The sequence below is a fragment of the Pseudomyrmex gracilis genome, unplaced genomic scaffold (assembly GCF_002006095.1).
Source record: "Pseudomyrmex gracilis isolate BER0280 unplaced genomic scaffold, ASM200609v1 scaffold_47, whole genome shotgun sequence".
Taxonomy (NCBI): Eukaryota; Metazoa; Arthropoda; class Insecta; order Hymenoptera; family Formicidae; genus Pseudomyrmex; species Pseudomyrmex gracilis.
This window is the reverse complement of record NW_018020631.1, coordinates 307,508-330,255: the sequence shown is the minus strand read 5'-3', so window position 1 is coordinate 330,255 and position 22,748 is coordinate 307,508. Positions and strand designations below refer to the sequence as shown.

General features: G+C 36.9%; 2 protein-coding genes across 6 annotated transcripts in view; both read right to left on the bottom strand.

The window, feature by feature from the left end:
- Window positions 1–22,748, bottom strand: part of LOC109853364 (furin-like protease 1) — a 167,271-nt gene that overhangs the window by 13,470 nt on the left and 131,053 nt on the right. Inside the window, exons 3-12 of one of the 5 annotated variants that reach the window (XR_002250106.1) lie at window positions 17,289–17,507; window positions 16,630–16,758; window positions 15,641–15,806; window positions 14,756–14,928; window positions 9,885–10,302; window positions 9,437–9,554; window positions 9,010–9,091; window positions 8,655–8,865; window positions 6,626–7,348; window positions 1,918–2,530 (exon numbers count right to left, since the gene is read on the bottom strand). Coding sequence is in view for 4 of the 5 variants with exons in the window: in XM_020425407.1 (XP_020280996.1) it covers window positions 2,237–2,530; window positions 6,626–7,348; window positions 8,655–8,865; window positions 9,010–9,091; window positions 9,437–9,554; window positions 9,885–10,302; window positions 14,756–14,928; window positions 15,641–15,806; window positions 16,630–16,758; window positions 17,289–17,507 (2,533 nt within the window). In the remaining variant the exon portion in view is untranslated. The remainder of the gene's footprint in view (window positions 1–1,917; window positions 2,531–6,625; window positions 7,349–8,654; window positions 8,866–9,009; window positions 9,092–9,436; window positions 9,555–9,884; window positions 10,303–14,755; window positions 14,929–15,640; window positions 15,807–16,629; window positions 16,759–17,288; window positions 17,508–22,748) is intronic. The other 4 variants (XM_020425408.1, XM_020425407.1, XM_020425409.1 and 1 more) reach the window with 4 other exon arrangements.
- LOC109853367 lies at window positions 18,716–20,939 on the bottom strand. Its single transcript, XM_020425418.1, has 2 exons — window positions 20,649–20,939; window positions 18,716–20,421 (listed from the first exon to the last, which is right to left on the bottom strand). The coding sequence occupies exon 2, from the start codon at window positions 20,245–20,247 to the stop codon at window positions 18,928–18,930; it is 1,320 nt and encodes a 439-aa protein (XP_020281007.1). The 5' UTR covers window positions 20,248–20,421; window positions 20,649–20,939; the 3' UTR covers window positions 18,716–18,927.

The following is a 22,748-nucleotide window of genomic DNA, read 5'->3' as shown; positions in this document are numbered from 1 at the left end:
CTGTAGTTCCTGTTTCGGCAGTGCTGATAGCTTACCGAATATCCTTCTCTCTCAGAAAGGCGCAGAATACTTATGAAACGTGGAGAAAGATTTAGAATGTGAAAGAAAACTGGCAGTAAGAAGATGCTAGAAAACAAATAGGGTACATACCGACAGGCGAGAAGTTAAAGAGAGAGAGAGAGAGAGAGAGAGTGAGAGAAAGGTGGAAGGAAAGTCACGTGTCATGCATATGAAGATGTACGAGAAAGAAAGCTAGTAAGAAAAAAAGAGAGGAAGAAACAGAAGGCGAAAGAAAAACGATGTTTCCTCTTGAAACACGTAGAAGCCACTCCGTCCATCAAAATCGACGATGTGGCGAGTCTCCGAAGATTGCAGCTCGATGGATGTGTGGACTAAGTTACGCGAGGCAATTTTTCCAGGACCGACAGGAGAGACAGGGCGCGAGACCGATCTCGCTAATGGCAGTTGCGCAATGATCCTCTATTGTACTTTTGTCTTGTACAAAAACTTGACTTGAAGTAAATCACACACAGGACGTTATTATCTATGTACGATGTGAGCTTCGACCGAGAGCTGAGCGGAAATGGATATATTATAAATTACGTTTGATCGTTAAGTTTAAGTTAATTTGACCTTAAAAGCCTATCTTAATTATTAAGCAAACTTACTTTCAGATTATTGTAAAAAGTCAAATAAGTCTAGGCGTTTGTTGAGATATCAATTATTTATCCATGTTTGCTCAGAATAGAGGAACAAGACGTTACAGAATCCGACTGCCATTTCATTTGTAAAACTTCTAAGATCGCGCGTAACTCCATGAGGTATAATAAATACGCTTTGCCTATATTTACAAGCACGTTCGCAGAGTTACGGCTTTAACTATACTAATAATAACTGTGTATAAAGACAAAAAAGTGTATTTTGTTACAAAAAAAAAAAAAAAATAATAATGATCTCTCGATTTCACTGAAATATTTTCAAGACGTTAAGTTTTTTTAAGTATTATTATCTTTTTAGTTATTGGTTACCTTGTATATATAATCTACTGCAATTACTTTTAATCTTTTTTTACTAGAAAAACTTATTTTGTATGTATAAGAGAAACAACGTTTACAGGTTGCACAACATGCAAAATTTATTTGCGTTACCTCTCGTACGTTCGTTATAGCCTTTAATGTTGAATTTCTCGCGAGATGTTATATATGTCAACAATCTTATTTCGTAAACTACTTCTGTCTGATACGTACTTCCGTCAGTTTTCCGACTATTATCACGTTCTATGTTTTTAAAACATGAATTGTCGGTAAGCAAACTAAATTCATTTCATGGTTTTAATGTGACTACTTCTCTTAAAAGAAAGACTTTCGGAGAGCGAGAAATCGAGAGTTCATCAGAAACAGAACCGTGCTATATCTTTCTCTGTAGCCGTCGAGCTCCTGTTCCGTTCTATCAAAAGTTCGATCAGTCGAAGCTACCTCTCACATCGGCGTCCCTTCTGAATATAATGTCATCACAGCGCAAACGTCCGGACGTTTCGTCTCGGTTACGAAAGATTCACTTTCTCGCGCGATACAAACAAATTCTCGATCCAAGTTAATTCTAGAAATGTGCATTGGCGAGGAAATCGCGTGATTCGCTCGATCGAGAGAAATGCTCGTACGGAGTATCATTTTGACGTTCATCAAAGTTTTTCGCTTTTTCCGTAAGGAGAAGGACAAACGTTAATCCAATCATATTGAGAGCGTTCTAAATTTTCCTTCGAGAAAATAGCATCGAGAAAGAAGAAACAAATCTTTCCTTTTTGTCCTTTTTTCGCTCACGTGTGCGCATCACAAGTATATAATATAGTTTCACGAATCACAAAAACAAAAAAACAGGCACACGTTGTCGATCACCGCGAGATTATCCGCGTCCTACCTGACGGGACATGATGACGATCACAGGATCAAGACGCGAGTCGTCGCGAGACCGAAAGCCGCTCGCTGTCATCATGAACACCTGCACACTTCCGGCGAGCGGCTTATCGTCGCGCCGTCCTTCCACGACGTCGTCATCGTCGCCGTTGTCGTCATCGAGACGACGCTCGTAGTCGCGATCGGCAGCCGGTCCGACGTCGCGCCCGACTCGCTCCGATTCGATCCGACTCGATCCGTCAAAACTGGCCAGCTGATGATCAGCTCCCGCCAGCTGGTCACGCTGGTCAGGTAGGCTAGAAGGAGTAGTATGAGGCACCCACCTAGGCACCCGCCAGAAGCGTTGAATACGGCGCAGCCGCTCGTCTGGTTCTCTGTGGTTGGCCTCTGCACTTCTGGATGAGATACTCGCTCGACCTGCTGACTACCCGTCCATGGATCGCCCTCGGTGTCCACGGCGTTGTGTCGAATGTCAGAAGGCGCGTGGTTCTGGCTCACCTCATGATGCATCACCGGCGGTGTCAGCTTGTCCTTGTCCAACTCGTCGTTCACTTCTACCGAGGTTTCCGTGCCGAAAAACACCATCTTCCATTCCTCCAGTGTAGCTGGAATATCACCTATAGTAAAATAATTCAGCTGGTTTGCGTCTACATAAAATTCAGGGATAAAAGTAATTATAGAAACCAGGAAAGGATATTGTGCAAAAAAATATATACTTTTATCAATAACAATTTTATATGTTGTAAAACTAAACGTATTTATCCCTGTGTATATTCATTTCAGTATATATTCAACATTTGGAAACGTTTTTAAAATGTTTATAAAATCAAAGATTAAAATGATGTATTTTTATGTGCCCTCGGCATTGTTAACAATAAAATATAAATAAATATAAACGTGCCAAAAACCCAAAGTTTTGGTTTTTAAGCAAAAAGCTAAATAATAACATAATTATCAATAACTTACGTACTGTACTTATTATGACATTAAATACACACATGCAGACATGATTACAACCAAGTTCAATGAAAATACGTACTGTAGTTCCTGAAAATGCAAGCTTGAAGATCTCGCAACCATTTTCAAAGGTGAAAGATTTTGATGAATAAACTTGTAAAATACTTTGTTTCCGTGCAGTATAAAAATATTAGTGTAATACGTATTGTAGTTTTTGCGCAATGAGTATAGAGTGATCAAGACGAACGTCAAGCGAAAAACAATCACAGTCTAAATAAAAGTATCGTAGAAATCATTATTATTCATTATTATTCAGTGAATGTATTTTTCATAAAAGTTATTGCCTAAAACTTTCTCTATCTATTGAAAACAACGCGCTTTTTTCACTTTCTCGCAAATGCACGAGGTATTGAATCTCGCAGAAATGGTGAGACTGGTAAAATTGAAGATTTCATAAGATCCAAACGCGAGCGAGACTGTGGAAACTGAGATGACGGAGGACGTCGTCTACGACGCCGTCGGGAAATTAATAAAGCATCACGCCACGGGGGAAAATTTTGCCTTAAACTCGTTCGCAGAAACGATGTCCGCAAAAAAACGGCGCAGACGGAAAGAAAAGTCGAGTTTTGATTAAATTAGGGTTAAAAATAACCGAATAATCAGTGACAACTCGCGCGCGCATTATTTATTCGAAATATGTACGTCAAAATTAAATGCAAAATGCTTCTCGACGAGAAAATGGTGAAAACTTGCGAGCGATTATCGTTTTTACGTCGTCGGACTAAGTACACGTTTCCGCGCTCCGAGCAAGACGGAAAAGTGAGCTACGCGTGGAAGCTTATTTTAAATAATGCGCTTTCTCACGATTAATCGTTAAATGTTGATACAAGCTGACATAATGCTCAGCTGCTGGTACAGTTCATACAAGGGATTTGCATATAATACAAAACTGAATTCAAAGAGATTTCTATTAAAGAATAAAATCGTTTTGTAATAAAATTATAATGTGATTTTAATATCGTAACATATACCTTTTTCTCTCGTTATTTATTTACATTCACGAGATGAAATGTTCACCAAAAGGAACGGACTAACTTTTCTCGTTATATTAATATTAATATCTTATTTCCGTAAACAGAGCCTGCAACGTTGAAACATACATATATGACGTGAAATGAAATCACTTCCCGTGGGAAAAGTTAAATTTCGCAAGCATAGAACGAGTGACGAACGAGCGAGCGAAAATCAAAGCGACGGAAAAGTGGAATTCAATTTGTCGCTGCTGCGCGAAACTACTCTCGTGTGTGGTTCTCTTCTTTCTCTCGTCGGTGTTTGGACGTAAACTACCGGTTGTCGCCTGTAATAAAGTCGTCGTTAAAGTGTCCCCTGTTACGGGAGCGCAAGGTGGCTGTGAAATATAAAGTGTCAAGCGTCGCGACAACTGGACGGCTGTCGTTTTACGAAAAGTATCGAGAAAATAACTTGACAGCAACCGGGATGAGGGAAATGAGAGAGACGATAGAGTGTAGAAGGGAAAAGGGAAATAAAAATGTCAAAAGTCGATCAGAACAGCGTGACTGTCTGCAAAACAATGGAACGTAAGGGCATTGTACTCGTAGGGTCGTTAGCGCGCGCTATTGGAGGACCGTGTCTTGATAATAATACTTCAAGAGCGAAAACCATTTTGCTGAGCAAGCGAGCGAAAAAATTTCCAATCACGGCGGAAATTATTTAGCAACGATGATGGACGAGAGAAGCCGCTCTTGGTCTCCCGCCATGATGGGGTTCATTCGTTCGCGTTGGCTTTTCCATTTCACAGCACGCATTAGCGGTTTTCAGCGTCGTTCGCGTCGCCGCGTTTCATTGAATTTTGAGCGATTTGTGGTTGCACGTCGCTCTAGAATTCGAGGATTCGAAAAGGAGATAACGAGCGTAACGCGCACTGACGAACACTACTGCAAATTTGCAGTGGAGAAAATAAAATTTTCGAAAGTATTAATATCAGAATATTTCACGCTCACACATGTAGAAAATCTTATATACATATATATGTACATATAGCATAACTATATATAAACATTAATCAGAGACATTAAAAAACGCTAAAGACTGCGTTTGATAAATAAACACGATAAGTTTTCATTTATATTTTACAAGAACGGAAGATCAAAAAGTAGCATGCCATCAATTTTCATCGAGAAACAACGCGATCTGAGCTCCAGGGATGCAAAACAGTACATGCGCGCAATACATTAGATAGCCAACACACAGGAACGCGGCTGTACACGAAGCTCATCGATAACCAAGTCATTGGAAGTTTTGATTGAAGGCCATAGTGCGCGCTATCGGCCTAGATAAGTTTTCCTATTATCGACCTAGCACTCTCGCAAGATACTTCGATTATAACGCAACAAAAAAAAGCAACGCAGTCAGTGTCACAACACATAAAGAAAAATCCGATGTCTGATATAAAAAAAAAAGATATTTTCAATTTATTTTTTTCGTGCACATTAAACATGCAAACAATTATACGTGTAGATCCTAACTTAATGAACACCAATGTTTCCACAAAATACACAAGTGCAATGTGCTCTTTTCAAATCACACAATGTATTCTTAAAGATTTTCTGCTATAATCAATTATCAAGTAACCAATTCATTAATTTCTACAAACTAAGCACAATAATGTTACACATAAAATTATAACGTTTTATAAATCACAGATATATCAAACAGCAACAATAAGGTTTTACTTACGATTCATTATCTAGATTCATTCAACTACCTATAGATGCTAAAAGTGTCAATAGCATATATGTAGAATGTTCGTATAAAATGATCCGACAAACAAACAAACAAATGATGCATTTTATGTAAAAGCACTTTATAAATATTTTTTATTCTCACATAAGGAAAAATGAAGCATTATCGATAAAAATTTTTCATTATTTGGCAAAACATGCAGTGAAATCACTTCACATAGAACAATCTACATATAATTTGAGATAACAAAAACGTGGAAATAACGCAAAATATGCGGCTGTTTAGACTAAAGTATTATGTATTAATAGCCGAATATAGATAACATATTTTATTGTGCAAACGAAGGTGACTATAATGTGGTCGTAATCAAAGCGAAACAGCTAACAAGAAAAAGATAATGTAAAAAAACCAAATTTCAACGGATTCGTTTAATCTTCGAGGCTTTGCGCGTGATACCGCATCTCTACTTTCTAACACGCGTGGACGGACGCGTGGAAGCGAATGGAAAACGATCGGAAGCTACGAAACGATACTCTTTGTTGTCCTACAAAATACCACCGCTGGCTAACAACAGTGTTGATAGATTGATGTCATTGGTCACTGCGTATTTCCGCTTTTACCTGCAATGCTATTTTTTCGCAAAAATGTTCAATAGCAAACAGAATACGGATCTCAATACAGATTATTAACACTGTAATTGTGTTGAGCATTGATTTTTGATTCTTTAGAATTGTCAGGTGTATAGACATAAACTGAAAACGTATATTTTGTAAGTTAAGTAATTTATTTTTAATATATAAATTTAAATTATTTTTGTCACAATATAGTTTCTTTTATTTTTTTTAGCATTTTTTATTAAAGATAAAAATTAACTGTTTATCCATTAAACTAATATTGATTTTCTCTTTTAAATATATATAAACTTAGCTTCCGATCGCGCCACTAAACATTCGACGCATCTCGCCGACTCGAGTTTAAAGGTATGTAGATACCCTTGTCAAGCTGCAAGTTTCTCGGGTCAAATTGCTCGTCTTGCAGCAGGTCGTGTCCTTTGGCTCTGGTGGCGTGCTGCTGACCGATGCCACGAACTCCTCCATAAACCGGATAAAGTTGCTGGATCTTGGGATACTGTTGAAATACCGCTGGCACTTTGTTGGTGGCCGCCTTCGCCGGTGGTTCCAACAAGATCAGTCCTCTCTGCAGAGGCGAAGCAGTTATCAGGTCGACGATCCTGTGTCTGGTCGTCACTGCAATCTGCGTCTTTGTCGTAATCACTTGGGTCGATGTGATCGGACTGGGTGTACTTCTGCCGCGTGGTCTTGATGTGATCAAGCGCATCTCTCCGGCTACGCTATTGGCTCCTTTATTGATTCCTGTGAGACCCCGGAGAGTCTGAGCAGTGGGCTTCGGACTCGGTTTATTGGCCGATTTACCGTTTTTGTGCTGTCCGCGGACTTTGCCCTTCCTCTGCGACTGACTCTGTGCGTTCGTTACATAAAGAGGATTCAGATTGCCGGACTTGTCGGATTTATGCTGTGCCTGTTTGTTGCCTTTCGTCAGAGTGTTCTGGCTCTTTGAGTAAGTCTCGCGCGGCTTCACAAACGGTCGTCTGGGCATACTTATACCGGCCGGGTTGTAGAGAGCGTATTCTGTTCTGTCGGGAAGTGTCGCTGTGCCGTAGAAGATCAACGCCCATTCATGCAGTGTCGCGCGTCCTGATCCAGAATGCAGCAGAAAAAAAAACGGATGTCGTGGTCAAAGGGAAGATTTTACGCGTTCACTGATGTATCGTATAACGCAGAATGTGTAGTATAAGAATATCAAAGCTAAACGTACAGATCAGATATATTAAATGTAATTCGGCGAAGCAGCTTATCGAGAAGTATCAGCACGACTTCGAGATGTCCGAAATTTTTACGATTATCAAGACTCTCAAGAAACGTTCGATTTTAAAAATAACATTCTAAGCAATTTGAATTTTTATTTGCTTAACTTGTTCGAAGAAGAAACATTTCAGGACGTTTACACAGTCACCGGTCATGATGAGTCGTCGCGGAAACAGTTTGAAGGTGGTTTTAACGCTCTCACATCTTACTAAAGATTGGCTATGTTAGTCGCGAAACGTCTCGCCGCTATTTGCCGTCGAGGACACTTTGCGAGAAGGATATAGCTCGAATTTGGCAATTATCCATCTCTTGAGATAATGCACTTCCTTAATGATTGCGCGCGAATGGGGCTTATGTAAGAGCTTTCTCAGTGGCGTCCCAGACACAAGCCGAACTGCGGGAATATCATAGGAATCCTGCCGAATGGACAACCAACTCGCATTGCAGAATGCAAATATAATTCCAGATATGTTTAAGCCATTCCGCTCGGATATTACAAATATGAATTGATTAATCGTTTCAACACATGTTTTGTTTTTTTTTCTTTTTTTTTCCAATTAGATAAAGATAATCATCGAGATCGCAAGAGAAAAAAATTTATCGAGAAAAGCTGATTTTATTATTTATTTCGATATGAAAGAGTAAAAACTAGATGTCGATGTGTCAGCAAGTTTCTTCTTGCAAATACTTGCGGACATTTCGGCTGACAAATGCAGATGCTTTCTGCAAGTGAAGAACTTAGTAACTGTGACCTTATAATAGTACTGCTAAGACACTTGGAAACTGTTGTTATAGCAAACTAGGTAGAGTCTTATTTGAAATTTAGATCTCAGCGAAAGACATCTTCGAATGTTGGAGCTAATGCTGGCGTAATCTCCGAAGCGCTTTGCCTATGACGTTTGAATCTAATGCAATGCTTTACTAACGTATAATATATAGTCTTCTCTAATGTATGAAAATATCGATGTTAGTAATTTTAACGCTAAATAAGTTAGCTGATTAATTTTAATTAGTTAAGTTTTAACAAATGAAAACTATAACATTGAAAATACAGAAAATTTCTATTAATTGGGCATCAATTAGTAACCGAGTAATTGAATTGGTTGTTATTGTTCGAGTAAAATGACTAACTTACCGAAGTACCGACCCTCATTGTGGATTTCTAACTTCCAAATGCCATGCGGTCGTTCTCCCCATGTGTGCACTGACATAAATGGCCATTGAGTGAAACCAGCCTTCGAGACATCGTGCGGCCTCTTAGCGAGAAGAGTGCTCTTGGTGCCTTGAGGAGACGTTAGCTGTATCTGAAGATCTCCTCGTCTTGCTGCCATCAGCGATACCTTTGCCTGTGACAAGCGTATCATTGCGCCATTATCGCCAATCACACTCTTCACGTGTGTGTTAGTACTTTATCATGTTTCTTACACACACATACACACTTTAGCAGAGACATAATCTAAGATTAATAATAATAATAATAATAATAATACCTGAACATGCTCGAGAAAATTAACGCCGCTGCACTCCTTAACATGTAAGTCGAGAACCAATTGGCTCTTCGGCGGTATTTGTCTGAAAAGTGAATGAAAATCGAATCAAGATCTCGCGCATCAAAGTTTTTGCAAGTATTTTTATAAGTAAATATACGTCTTTTTTCATTCCAGTTAATTACGCATTATTTAATATTTTTTATTTATTTAATACGCATTGTTTAATACTTTATATCTCTATCTCTTTGAATCGCGCTGAATGTAATTTCTCGTCAAGTTACAAGCCACGACAATATAATCGTATTAAACGTAATTCCTGCCGTGCAATTTCATATAGTGCTTGAATAGATAAGACCGACATGTCCGAATAAAAATACTACATTTAAATTACTTTTGTTTAATAACATAATCTACAACTTCTTCTTACCTGCCTGTATGCGGCGCTGATACTTCGCACTTGTGTTGTTCCGGAACAGTTCTCCATCTTCTTGCTAAACGTACCATGGCAGTGGCGTCCATTAAGCCATAACCAAAACTATGGCTTACTGTTGAATATTAAATTTTATCGCAACGCATTACAAGTTATTTTATTTTAAATAAATAAGATAGTAATTATATTATTTTATTATATTATTTTATTATAATAGAAGAAAAGTTGAGAAAATACTCTGATTAATTTTAATTTATAAAAATAAAATGTTAAAAGAGAATACAAAAAAGAAAATTAGCACAAATATAAAAAAATAAAATAATCTATTATTATTTTATTTTTGTAACGTTTTTATTTTCTAATAAAATTATTGTTTTTCTAAAATATGTTCAACTATCATTTAATTGTCGATAAAATCTCAGTATTTCTTTTACTAAAAGCTCACCGTTTCTACCAACTCCGTTGACCACCCAATCGGAAGCTTGCAAATTCGCAGGCTTGGCGGTTCTGACCACAATGTGTTGCATGTCCCTCCAGGTCAGATCTTTGTTCGCCTCTAAGGCGAGAGCACAAATACCAGCCGCTAAAGGTGCCGAAGCGGATGTACCAGTGTGACTACTCGTGCAATGATGATGCAGATCCGTAGTGACGACTTGTTTCTCACCGGTAGAGCCTGAACTGTAAGTGGTAGCGAGAGTAGACGAACACGCCTCGCTGTACCAAGGTACGTAACCGTTCTCAGTCGCGCTGCTGATCGACAAGGTCCAGATGCTATTGGTGTAGCCGTCGCAATTGCAGTTGTCGTGATCCCGACCTCCGTTCCCGGATGCCCAAACGAAAATCGAGCCTTTGCCATTGCGACCCTGACGTTCAATTAAATCGACGAATTCGTTTTAATCCGACCGGAAATAAATAACACACTTTCGACTTGATATATATATGATTCAGATAATTATACTATAATTAAAAATGTCTATGTAAAAAGAAATATATATATCTTTTTTTTGTTTTATATAAGCGTTGTTTTTCTATTGCATCACTCAAAGAATTTATTTAATACGATGTGACAAACATATTCAATGCTGAAAGTGTCAAGCCAAAGTAAATCTAGATACTTCAGACACATTTTAGAGTTTTTTACCTAATAGGTACTTGGCTTTAAGACGCTTAAAGTACTTTAGAAGTTTGAGACATTTTGCATGCTAAAGCTGTTTTCATTGTGCGGCCGAAGACACACAGTGTTGGATGATTCGAAACGGAACTATTGTTAGAAAATCGATTGAGTTGAATGTTTAGCTAATGGTCTAGAGTCGAGTCTAAATTGCCTCGAGCACGTAACGACAATTTTCCTAAATATTGTATACATATATATACTGTTGACAAGTAAGATCAAAGAATTTTAGAAATTGAATTCTTGATCTTCGGCAAGATTAAAAATTAATTAATGAGAAACGAATCGTGTAGTATGTGATCAATTACTTAAAAACAAAAGTGTTAGAGATTCTTCGAAAAGACAGCAATCATTACTAGTAATTACTTAATTAAACAATGCTTGCTAACAATATATAAATTTTGTTTTACTAAAAAAAGAATATAAAGTATATATAAATCTTGTTTGACTAAAAAAAGAAATATATATATAGAATATAAAAAATATATATATAGTTTTTTATTATTTATTTACACAAATATATGTTTTCAAACTTGCAATACACATAATATACATTGTCTACTTTCAATGAGATTACAGGTGTTTATTTTACTATAAGATTATAAGAAAAGAGGATTTAGTTATCTCGTGATAAGACCAGGCAGTGTAGGCGTGACCACGAATTCTGAACTCTCTTTGAGACGCACCGTTAACTAATTCAGTAATATAGCGTTCGAGCCTTTGATCAGTACAGGCTATTTGATCGTAAAGTGATAAAGATCGATGGTGTATCGCTGCATTGAACACTTATAGGTAAGAAAATTATTATTGCTATATAATAACAATTAATTAACATTGTATTAAAATTAAGCAATGTAAGTTCAGGTAACACTATTTTACTCAATCTTAAGTGCAAATAAAATGTACTTTAATAAACACTCTACTCTAGAAATTGGAACAAATATCTTAGTTGTCTTACTCTACACGATACTTCTATTTTTAAAAACATTTATTTAAATCTATCAAGTAAAACAACAGAATAAATCTATCGAGCAAAACAACATAACTGTAGTCGCCATAAAGAAATCCAAAAAAGAATTGTATGTATGAAGTAGTTAAATTTAACATAAACGCGTACCGTAATTCATACAATTATCCATCGCTTATATCCAAAATGCAAATACTGTAGTTAATTTCGGCTGTATTGACCAAAGGGTGAGATTATCGAGAACCTGTTAACAGACCACAAAGAGAATTCCGAATACGTCCGTACATATATATTCATCCGTCTATCGAATATAAGATAGATATAATCTGATACGCTTTCAAAGGGAATTGTCATTGTTAAATATCTACTACTGTGCAAGTCAAGCTACGAGCAAAGTCAAGCTGCTGCGAAGATAACGAAGTGGCTTTATAGAATCAACGTCATTTGTATTTCGCGAATACTGAGCACATTGATGAGTAGTATAATATACAAATAAGTTTATCACACACACATTGTTCGGAAGGAGAGCTTAGAAGATTTTGATAATAAACAATATTATATAATTAATATATGTGAAAATGCAATAATTTCTTCTTCAAGAAGACGTATATACAATAGTTACCATATATCCCAACAAAGTTTCACACTGACCGTACTGACATTTGCATATGATTTACGACTACACGCCGTCAGTAGTGAGCCTAAAATGGCAATACATGCTAGCGTGCGCGGTTCAAGCCAACCAGTCGCTTAAAAGCACCCAATTAGAAACTTTCCGAGAGCTGACCTCTCGCCGGCGAGAGTCTATTAAACCGGGTCTGAAGGAGTTCTTCGTCGCCATTAATCGAATTACGTCTATCATCGTTCAGTCCAACGACTATATGACGCGAACATCGGCGTCGAAAGAAATTAATCGTCCACGCATTTCAAAGTGGTTAATAAAGTGATACAGTCGGGAGGAAATTACTTCAAAAAAATGAGTTTTTCGATACTAAGTACAAGTTTTAATTACGACAAAAAGATATCAAATTCGAAAAAAAGTTCGATATTTGTTTTTGTTTTTGTTTTAATCAAAATATGTAAAAAAAAACCATTAACATAAGGAAAATTGATTATTTATTAATATTATATCTCTTAAATGTGTGTAAAGTACGTAAATTGTTTAACTTGAATTATTGACGATTATAACAGTGTCTCGCAAAATGAGGCATGATTACATAACTCGTGAATAACCGAAACGGGCTGTACTAAAGATCGGAGTTTCTCTACAATTTCTTGATAGTTCCTCTTTAATAGTGAGTATCTGCGCTTTAATGATCGTTACTTGAAGCAAAGATGCTCTCAGTGCTAAAGTTCGCCATTCTAGGATCGCGATAAAGGAACGCTGCGAACACGATCGAAGAGTCGCCTCCGCGCGAGGCATATACATACATCGAGATGACAATGGCTATTGTCGCCGATGAAACTCGGAAGATCTCGGGGAATGCTTTTGCGTGATACATTTGTGCGAATTTCACTTCATCCCGCGACGCGTTTGTTCGGACACGAGCACATAAATCGAATTAATAATGAACGAGCGAATTTTGCTTCTAACTAGATTCGAAAGAAAAAGGCTATAAACGAAACAAATACAAACATATTCTATGTAAGGAAACAAATTTCTTTCAAAGTATTATTGCTAAACAGATATTTAAAAAATATCTGTTTGGCAATAATAATATTTATATTATAATAGAAAACAATTACCGAAAAATCTAAAGGTTTATGGCTTATATTTATTAAAAGTCTCGAAGAACTTCGTAACAGCAAAAGTTACGGCTCTTAAAGAAACTTTTTTTTGTGTCTGTGTGTTGTAGTTCTCGAGAAAAAAAACATTGCAAGTTAAAATACATTTCTTTAAATATAAGAAATTAAGAGAGCAAAAAATTTGATCTCAAAGAAATTAAACTCTAATTACAAAAGCTGTTATATTTTCTTCTTAACAAGCCATTAAGTTCTCTTTGAGCAAAGATTTGAATAGCTGGAACATAAAGAATAATTCCAAAAGAATTTCGATTTTAAAGAGAAGTCATGGAAGATTGAAGCGTAACAATCTTCAATTACGTGCGAACAATTTTGTCACATCGGCATTTCAATACTGTACCGTCGCATTAAATAGCTTATCGATCAGCGCTCGCTACTTTTCTAAGAAAAGTATCAGTATGTGAAGAAATTAGTTTGAACATAAGCGTGCAAATTGCTTTTAAATGCAAAGTATTTTCAGTTTTTTAAAATAAAAATTGATTTTTGAATAGAAATATCGTATTGAAATTGTGTTGTTATTGATGTTCTATGTATCGCTTTAACAACCTATAAACAAAACTTGAAAATCTTTCGCTGCTTGACGCTTGAGAGTAAGGAAGCGTCTCGAGGCAACCTAGAAGCTTCCGTGTCGTAGCGGATACCTCGTAAAGCTAATTGCATTTATCTTGTCATAGCGCGGGAAATTATAGCGAAGAAAATTGCAGTCCTAAGTGGATTACGCTACTACGTCGAAGTTTGATGCTCCAGGGCATCTAGCATACTTTCTTTCAGCTCGTCAAAGACGTAATAACGAAAAAGATATGGCAATTAAGATTATTACCAGAAATACGATCAATGAATAATTTTTCGATTAAACAAATAACGTTTAAATAATGTACACGAGGAAAACATAAAATACGTTTATGTGGGAAATTTGCAAAGTGTTTGAAATTTAATTGTCTATAAACAAAATTATTTCTCTCGTATAAAAACAGTATTCAATCACAGAAGTTGAAGATACTGAGATAAGATTTTTTAATTTTCTTTGTCTTTTGTGCGAGTGACAGATTGTGATAACAAAGAAGTAAATACACTTATATTAACGCTTTTATTCCTAACGCCGACTTTAAAATCAGCATCTATACGAGAACCTGTATACGCGAGTGCCTACTATAATCGGCATCCACGTAACGAGCTGTCGATACTCGGCGCTCAGTATTTTATATCAATTCAGTTTTTAATTAACATTTAGACAATCATGTTATAAAACTACACATATTTTTCTCTATCTACAAAATAGGTATTCACGATGGACTTCTCCGTACAGAGAAAGCACTCTCGTGCACACGTACACATCGTAATAAAAGGGTTAACACAGGATATTTAAAGCACTTACTTTTGTGATTCCTTCAATGAAAGCTCTAGTAGCCAATTCACCAGGTCCGTCTACAGTTTTTCCGTCATCATCAGGCCCCCACGAGGCACTATAAATGTCGATGTGTTGAGGATTCAGACTCAAAGATCTCGCTTCGACAGCATCCGTTACATCGCCATCTAGCATTCGAACACCTGTGCAAAAATAAAAAATAACTAAATTAATAATCATTTCGCTAGCACTATATATCGCACTATTTACATATTTTTTTTTTATATATAAATCCTTTTCTCTTTAGAATATTCAACGATACACATGTACGTGTATCAGGAGTTTCCAAATGGTCATGCGTTTTCATGTTTGAGTTAATTATCCCACACAATTCCCGCATGCACGTGGTGCATAGGATCCAATTTACAAGGTCGGAATTGGGTATCCGCGCTACGATTTGGATCAGTTCCGAATGTAACAGGCTATTGCCAAGCTCGATTCCAATTTGAAAATGACGCATCATGATATCAATTTTGCATATTACAAATACATGTCGATCGTAGTCAAGCGCGAGTTCCGACGCCGACTACACCGTTACTAATTGGAAACAGAACTGCAAGCTGATACAAGTGATTGCTCGAAATTGAGCTGTCATTCCCGAGAAACTGATATTCTGCCAATTCTCTGCTTTAACTAAGAATTCGAAAACATCTTTCTAATATCTAATTCTTAGTTTGTCTGAAAATCTCACATTACTCGATTGTATAATGAACAAGAATTCTATGTAATATAATATTTAATTATAATATAATTCTATGTAATATAATAAAGCTTTTTCTTTTATCGTTAGATGTTATAATATAACGTACTCCTTGAAGACTTAACAAAAGCAACATTTCTTCTAGGATCACTTACCACCCACGCCAGCTCCAAAAGCAACGCCTACAGAGCACAAAGAATTGTTGGCAGTGGCTGCTACCTCACCGGCGCATCTAGTGCCGTGGCGATTGCTATCTACCATATCGTACCTCGGCATCGGATCTTCGTCGTGACTGTTAACGTCGTAACTCGCTTGCGGATCCTGAAACAGAAAAGTGAAAATAACAAATTAAAATTTACAAAGAATATAAAGGTAAATGTATATAATATAAAATTCATAATAATTGAAAAAATGAAATATTACGTTTTAATCATGAATGATGTATATCTAAAGGTTTTCTTACTTTAAGTATTTAACTGCATAATAAGAAATGACTACGCGATCGTAAAAAATTCACGCAATCAGAGTAATGCACTGAAGCGCAATACCTCTACTACATAACTGATTAATGCGATTCACCTTTTACTGCAGGTATTTCATTCAATGACCATCTGTGAATCAATAGCTGCTCGGCATACACGTGCACGCCGGATAACCTCTTTCCATATTCGCGCTCAACAGCTGATATTTTTCACGTATACGCCTTCATCTGCCATATTCTTTGTGCACTCAGTTGGAATTTTTTTCCTCTCTTTTTTCCTCTCTTTTTTGACAAAAATACGCAAAACTCATTCGTCGCGCGCGATAGTACGCAAATATTAGTATTTACGATTTATTAGCGCAAAGTAATTACACAAAAAGCTATTTTATTAGATTACGATAGTTTCAACAAAAAATTCTATAACACACTTTAATCAAATATGAAAAAGTGGTTGAGTGGTCCGATTTGTATAATATTTCATATTGAATATACTCTAATTGTAAAAAATCTAATTAGCACTTTTTAATATTAAAACACACATATGAATGTGTTTAGTTTATCTACAAAAACTGATTTTATGGAATCAAAAAACTAAAATCCTTTTAATAGAAAATGTGTGTGTGTGTGTGTGTGTGTATTAAAACTTTTAATTCAAATACTTACATAATTTTTTAAAAGATCAGGATGATCCTTCTCCAATCCATCATCGAGAATTGTGACTACGACGCCATTTCCAGTAATTCCCTCGGCCCAAGCGCCTTGCACATTCATGTCTAATCCTTTTCCCCTGTTCTGAAAAGAAAAATTATCAAACATCTCTCTCTACATCATCAACTTTTAGTCGGTAAACGTGGATCAACTTTTTAAAAAGAGCGCTACTTTATATCTATATACCGGCCATAAAACGGCATTAATTATATCTACGATATAAAGTAGCGCTCTTTTTAAGAAGTTGATATCTGTCGAGTTCGTTTAACTGTATTATTCTTGGTAACCGCGATATTACTTTTCAAAAAGTTAAGATATAAAAAAAATATAGCTCTATGTACGCTTATATATATATTTACTAAAAATGCTCAAAGTTTATCACTGAGATAAACGTAAATTGTGTTATTACACGTAATACACAAAATTACTGTATATACGTATGTTTACAATATTTTATAATAATAATAACTTTAATAATAATAACTTTTATAATAATAATAATTGAGTACAATAGTATATAATTTATCTTGTAACGCGTATTATAAAATTATTTTGGAAGAATCGTCCTAAATAAAAAAATATAAAAAAATAATGCATAAATTAAAACTACTTACCAAATACCACATCTGAGGCCACCTGTCGTCGTTCAACATGATTGGTGTATTGGACGGACGTTTGATTATAAGATCCCTTTTGGTTCGCGATTTCGCCCGCTGTTGCTCCGCTCGACGTACTCTGAAGTCTTTCATTAGTCTCTGGTGCATTTGGAGATGCGGCTCCGTTGACCTCTTCTCCACGGATCGATGCTCCATGTGGAACCAATCATTGTTTATCTGCAACAAAGTGCAGACCGTTCCGTATAAATATTATGAAAATATCGCTGGCGGTTTTTATTATTTCCGTTTGTTATAGAGATAACGACTGACCGAAGAGCAGCGGTTATTCGTCAGCGTTCAATTAGGAGCCAACGATCGTGAACATTACCAGTGGCGTTCGTTTCTTGCCAATTTTACCGTGCTCCTTAATTGCGCGCCGTTTCAGTAAAGAAAAAAACATGGGTTAATGTACTTGCAGATAGGTACTTGCGGAATATGGGTTAACGTACTTGTAGACAGGTTGCAATTTTAGAATCATCAGAGCGATGTAACAAGCTCATTGAATGAGCAAACCAAAAGTAAAGAGGCTGGGTTAAATATATAAATCAAGTTTTATGCGTGCAAAAGAAATGCACCTACATGTCATAAATCATATTGTCCATACTAATTAAAATAAACGTAAAATTAAAATATACGTATATACGTATTTTTTAAGCTCCAATAATAATTTATAATATATCAGTTTTATAACATTAAATAAAAATCAAATTGAGAATGTAGACTCGCCGTCAAATGCAAAATCTACCACCGCGCTCTGAATTGAAATTGGATTAACGAGAATTCGCATAGCCGTTTTTTCCTATTATATTCCCGACGATGTAGACAAGATAAATGCCCGCTAAATCCCGAGTCGCGTTTATTAGGGCTACGAGATATATCATTCTACGACGGAAATGAAAATATATACCGGCCATAAAACAGCGACGTTTGATGCGCAAGTTTGTTCCACCGGGTACAAAAATAAGGGCGTACGAGGAGAGGGTGAGATAATGATAAACGTGAAAAGTTGGAAGCCCGCGCAGCTGCTGCGAGCGGACTTCTTTCGCAGCCGTTTCGGGCCATCCGTGCGAGCTGCATTTTTTCATTTCCACGCTTCTCTCCTGCACCTCTTTATAATGCCACCTTTGGATGCATTGTGCATATATTTTACTTACAAAGCTCTGCTACGCTACTTGTTATTAATATAAACCAAGCAGAATGAATGAATAAAACGCCGAGTACTCTACGCAAATTCTATTTGTTGTTTAAGTTCTTATCGCCACCGCGCTTTTAGCGCGAAATTAAATAATATTTCCGTCTAAATTGTGATTTCAATATTTATTGCGTTTATTCGTGATATTAAAATTTTATTCTTTTATTTTAGATATAAAAAATGAACGTGAGATTTAAAAGTACAGGTATACAATTTATACAATTTTAATGTTAACAAAGAGCAAATTTCAAAATAGCTTTAAAAGTTCAGTTCAATGCTTTTTGGGAGAATATTTTCTTCGCCCGCAAGCGCTCGTTTTGCTTGTTTTTTTTTTTATCTTCATTGAATAACTTTTTGTCTTGACATCCGGCGATTTGAGTAGACAATCGAGCGGACACGGACTTTTCAATTGAGGCGCAAGTTCGCTTTCCTTCGTGGCACTTTTGGCGGGAATGATCGCATTTTTCCACGCGGTTGTATTAGCTCGACAATCTGCGGAAGGCCGGGATCGCGTCCGTTTCTTTTTCGAAAAATCTTCAGACGAATTTTATATTTTTGTCGAAGCCATCCGCTACGCAAGTTAATTCTCTTCTTATTTTTCCTTGTAGTTTCTTTCTGTCGCGACTTCAGTTTCTTTGTCCTTCTACCGCGAGATAAAGAAGCTTTTTGCCTTTCTTGCACGTCTTCGAACGAATTGCGATTTACAATGATACTCCACATCTCCTTGTAAGAATTCTTACTCGATCGATAATCGAATCTTGCCAGCTCGTGCTTGCAATCTCTGATGTCCGACATGACGAGTTTCTCTTCAGGTTTCTCGATGAAATAACGACCATTTCTTGTCGGCGTTTGAAATTTCTGGACCTTCATTTCTGTCTTATTAGCAAGACCGGGAGAAATGGAAAAATTGGCAGAAAGATTGAGTTTTATCTGATCGTCGTAAATGTCGGGTGCAGAATATGTTTTTGGCACTTTAATTTTCACAGCTGATATTTCTTTCTCACGCAACGTTTTAATTGGTTCGAGAGAAGATTCCACTTTCGGTTTGGAACAGTGTTGCGTAGAAAAAATAGTCACATTTTGTTTCAGCTTATGTCCTCTTATGTTTTTCATTTTGTTTTCGCGACAGTCTCGCGGTGTGCGCGATGAAAGGCATATTTCTTTGCGTTTAGTCAAATGAGAAAAAGTACACAGTTTTGGCTTACATTTGTGATAAATTTTTCCTTGCGTGGCTAGTTTTCTGGAAATCCAGTTCTTGCTCATTATTCGCGTTGAAGAAAACACGTGGTTATCTAATTCACATTCTTGCTTATTGCTGTATGGTACAGGTTTTTCCGAGTAAACTGGACAAATAGATTCAATCGATCGATAGTATTCCTTATGATTCAATAAATCGCTTCTGAAATTTTGACAACATTTTGCAGACGCCTTACAATCGTTGCTACGTCGCATCTTCTGACGGAACTCAGCAGATTGTTGATAATCTTTGATACATTCTTGCCGTTCCTTTAAACTTATATTATCTTTTTCACAGCTAGACTGTGCGCTCTTCCATCGTGCGAGCTTCGTCATTATTATTTTGGTAATGCTACTTTGCAAGAAACAATCACTCATTGCAATATTATTTTCTATTGTATTAAAAGTTCTATATAAAATTACGACGTTGTTTGAAATAATATTCAAAGAAAGTAATCGTTGTGAAATTTTTAGGGGCGTCTTTAACATGTTAACTATTTGTTTTAATGTTTTACTTAATAGAAGTATTAAGAATTCAGACCGAACGCTCGTCTCGCAAATCTTTCTGCATTGGAATGAACGAGATTTCTTCTTGATAAAGTTCTCAAAGTCTTCTGACAGTATTCTCGGCTTCTTAAACGAATACTGCGCCTTTGTAGACACCTGGATGAAAAGTCGTATTGCTTACGAAAGAGATATAAAGTTCCCGTCGTGTTCGCAATACTCGTTCTCGCTAAGAGCTCGTCGGTTCACAAGAACGGATTTTTAAATAAATATTATAACGCGGATTGAAGTACACTGTTCTACTGTGTAAAATGTAGGTATAAGCTAAGTCTTTTGACGTACAGTCTACCGACGTAAATTAAAACTCACAACATGACACACTTTACCTTGCGTCAGAAAGCTGAAAACATTTTTTTGTTCCAAACTCCGGAGTTCACACTAGACTTCTCTCGTTATCTTTTGACAATTTTTCCATCAATTTCTCCTCTTCACAAAATTCAAAGAGTTACAACTTTTTTTAAATACTGTTAGATATGATACGTATTGTGCATCAATCAATTAAATTAATAAAACATTGTAACGCAGGAATAAATGATTTATTCGTGGCCGGAAGAATTTATATAGAATTTCTGTTGTGGATATCGGAAATTTTGAAGCAACATGTGTATCAAAAGCGTGTGCGTGTGTACATATGTGTGATTTGTTTCGTAAGGTAATGAGTGAAGTGCGCGACAAGTGTAACTTCATCAACATCGCAATTTTCACGCACGTCAGCGTTCCTGACTAGTTACTTATTATGTAACTTTTCGGAATCAATTCCGATTGTTGTAAATAATATTGTCGTAATATCGAAGTAATATAGTCGTTTTTTTTCTTTTTTTTTTAAAGGGGAAAAGAAAAAGAGAAAAACGATAAAAGTCGTGATTATTTCAAGTAGAATCGAAAATTTACATAATAGTTACCTAGATCTTTTGCATAAACGTGATTTTTGAAATTATCTCGCCATTACAGCGTAAATCCATCGCTTTTCTCATTTCATCTCGATACTATACGCGCCAACTAATTTTCCATTCCTTTTACAATTTCGCCGTATTACTCGCTGGCTGGTGCCGGGAATCGTCCCATTGAATACATCGATGTTCCTAATTGCCGCCAAAATTCAGAGAACTCTGCAATTATGGACAAGGTTCTGCGAATTCCACTCTAAACTTTCCATTTGGCGACGTCACTACCGTAGTTTCGAATCCGTAGCTAAATCGCTTTAGCGGCGCGTTCGGCGCTCGGGTTCATCTTCGATATGTGTCCTCGCACGTACCTATACACGGCCTGATCGATCGATCAGATTCATTATGAGTGGCTCAATCTAGGGGTTTATCCGATTTGAGAAACTCGTGCAAGGACATTGATTGGCGAATTCCGATTCAGCAGCTTGCGCTCGCGCAGCGAAATAATATTGCCATTAAATTTAGGTATGTCCGCACTGTCGCGGTTGCGTCAATTTCACAAATAGATCTTTGATTCGCATTCAAGAACCGCGACGTACATGTATATATATCGTCATACAATATCGTTACATGTACGTATATAGTTATGGAATGCACGTCAGTAATTTCAATTGAATTGCGCGTTTGTTCGCGTATGGCAGATAAAAAAAATTGAGTTTTCAAATCTGTTCAACAGAGAGTCCACAGTTTCAACTCGGAAGTGCAGGAGTAAATCTTATAAAGGTTATTAAAACCAATATCGTATAAACCAAACAGAGAACCGTTGAAAGAAAAATTTTATTTTGCTGGAAACATCGCTTTCTATTACACATTCATGCCACCGTAGTCGTTCAATTATCGTGATTCAGTACGACGTGATATATCGAATGCGCGGCTCCAATTTCTTAAAACTTCGACGACGCGATCTCGCGCGGCCATTAGGGTTTCACAAATTGAATCCAGCATTGGGATATCGCCAAGTTCCAGATTTCTCGCGTATACGCAGAATAATCGATCACAATGCCGCTGGCTCCGCGTCGAATCTGATTTATTAGGTGCAGCGCACCGGCGGCGAGACTCATCCGATTTATCGGGCGGCGCGAAAGCGTTGATTGGCGGAAGCCGGATTGCGGACCGCAGAAATTGTGAGAGCTCTCAGCGAAGGGATAATGTCATCGCGATGGCCCGCCGGCACGAGAATGTAACGCGGCGCGGTACCCGTAATTCTATAGAGTGCATCCAGCGCGGCGAATTGCCGCGCAATCGAATCGCCGATGCACAAAGCCGTATCGCGGAAACAGAGCTCCACGCAAGAAATTACAGAGTTTTTCTCCGGACTCCATTACGTTCTCGCATGTATCCGCTTTCAAGTTTGAAAGAATCTCTCCTTTCAGATTTAAGATGCGCTATATTTCGTGAAACGATAAACTTTTGATGAGTTGAAGATTTTTTGTTTCTAAGTGTTGCAACAAAAGTGTTGCTACGCGCACGCTGTTATTGTTT

What these genes read in the sequence shown, in the direction of transcription:
- LOC109853367 (XM_020425418.1), bottom strand. Translation starts at nt 20,247, where the DNA reads ATGTTAAAGACGCCCCTAAAAATTTCACAACGATTACTTTCTTTGAAT.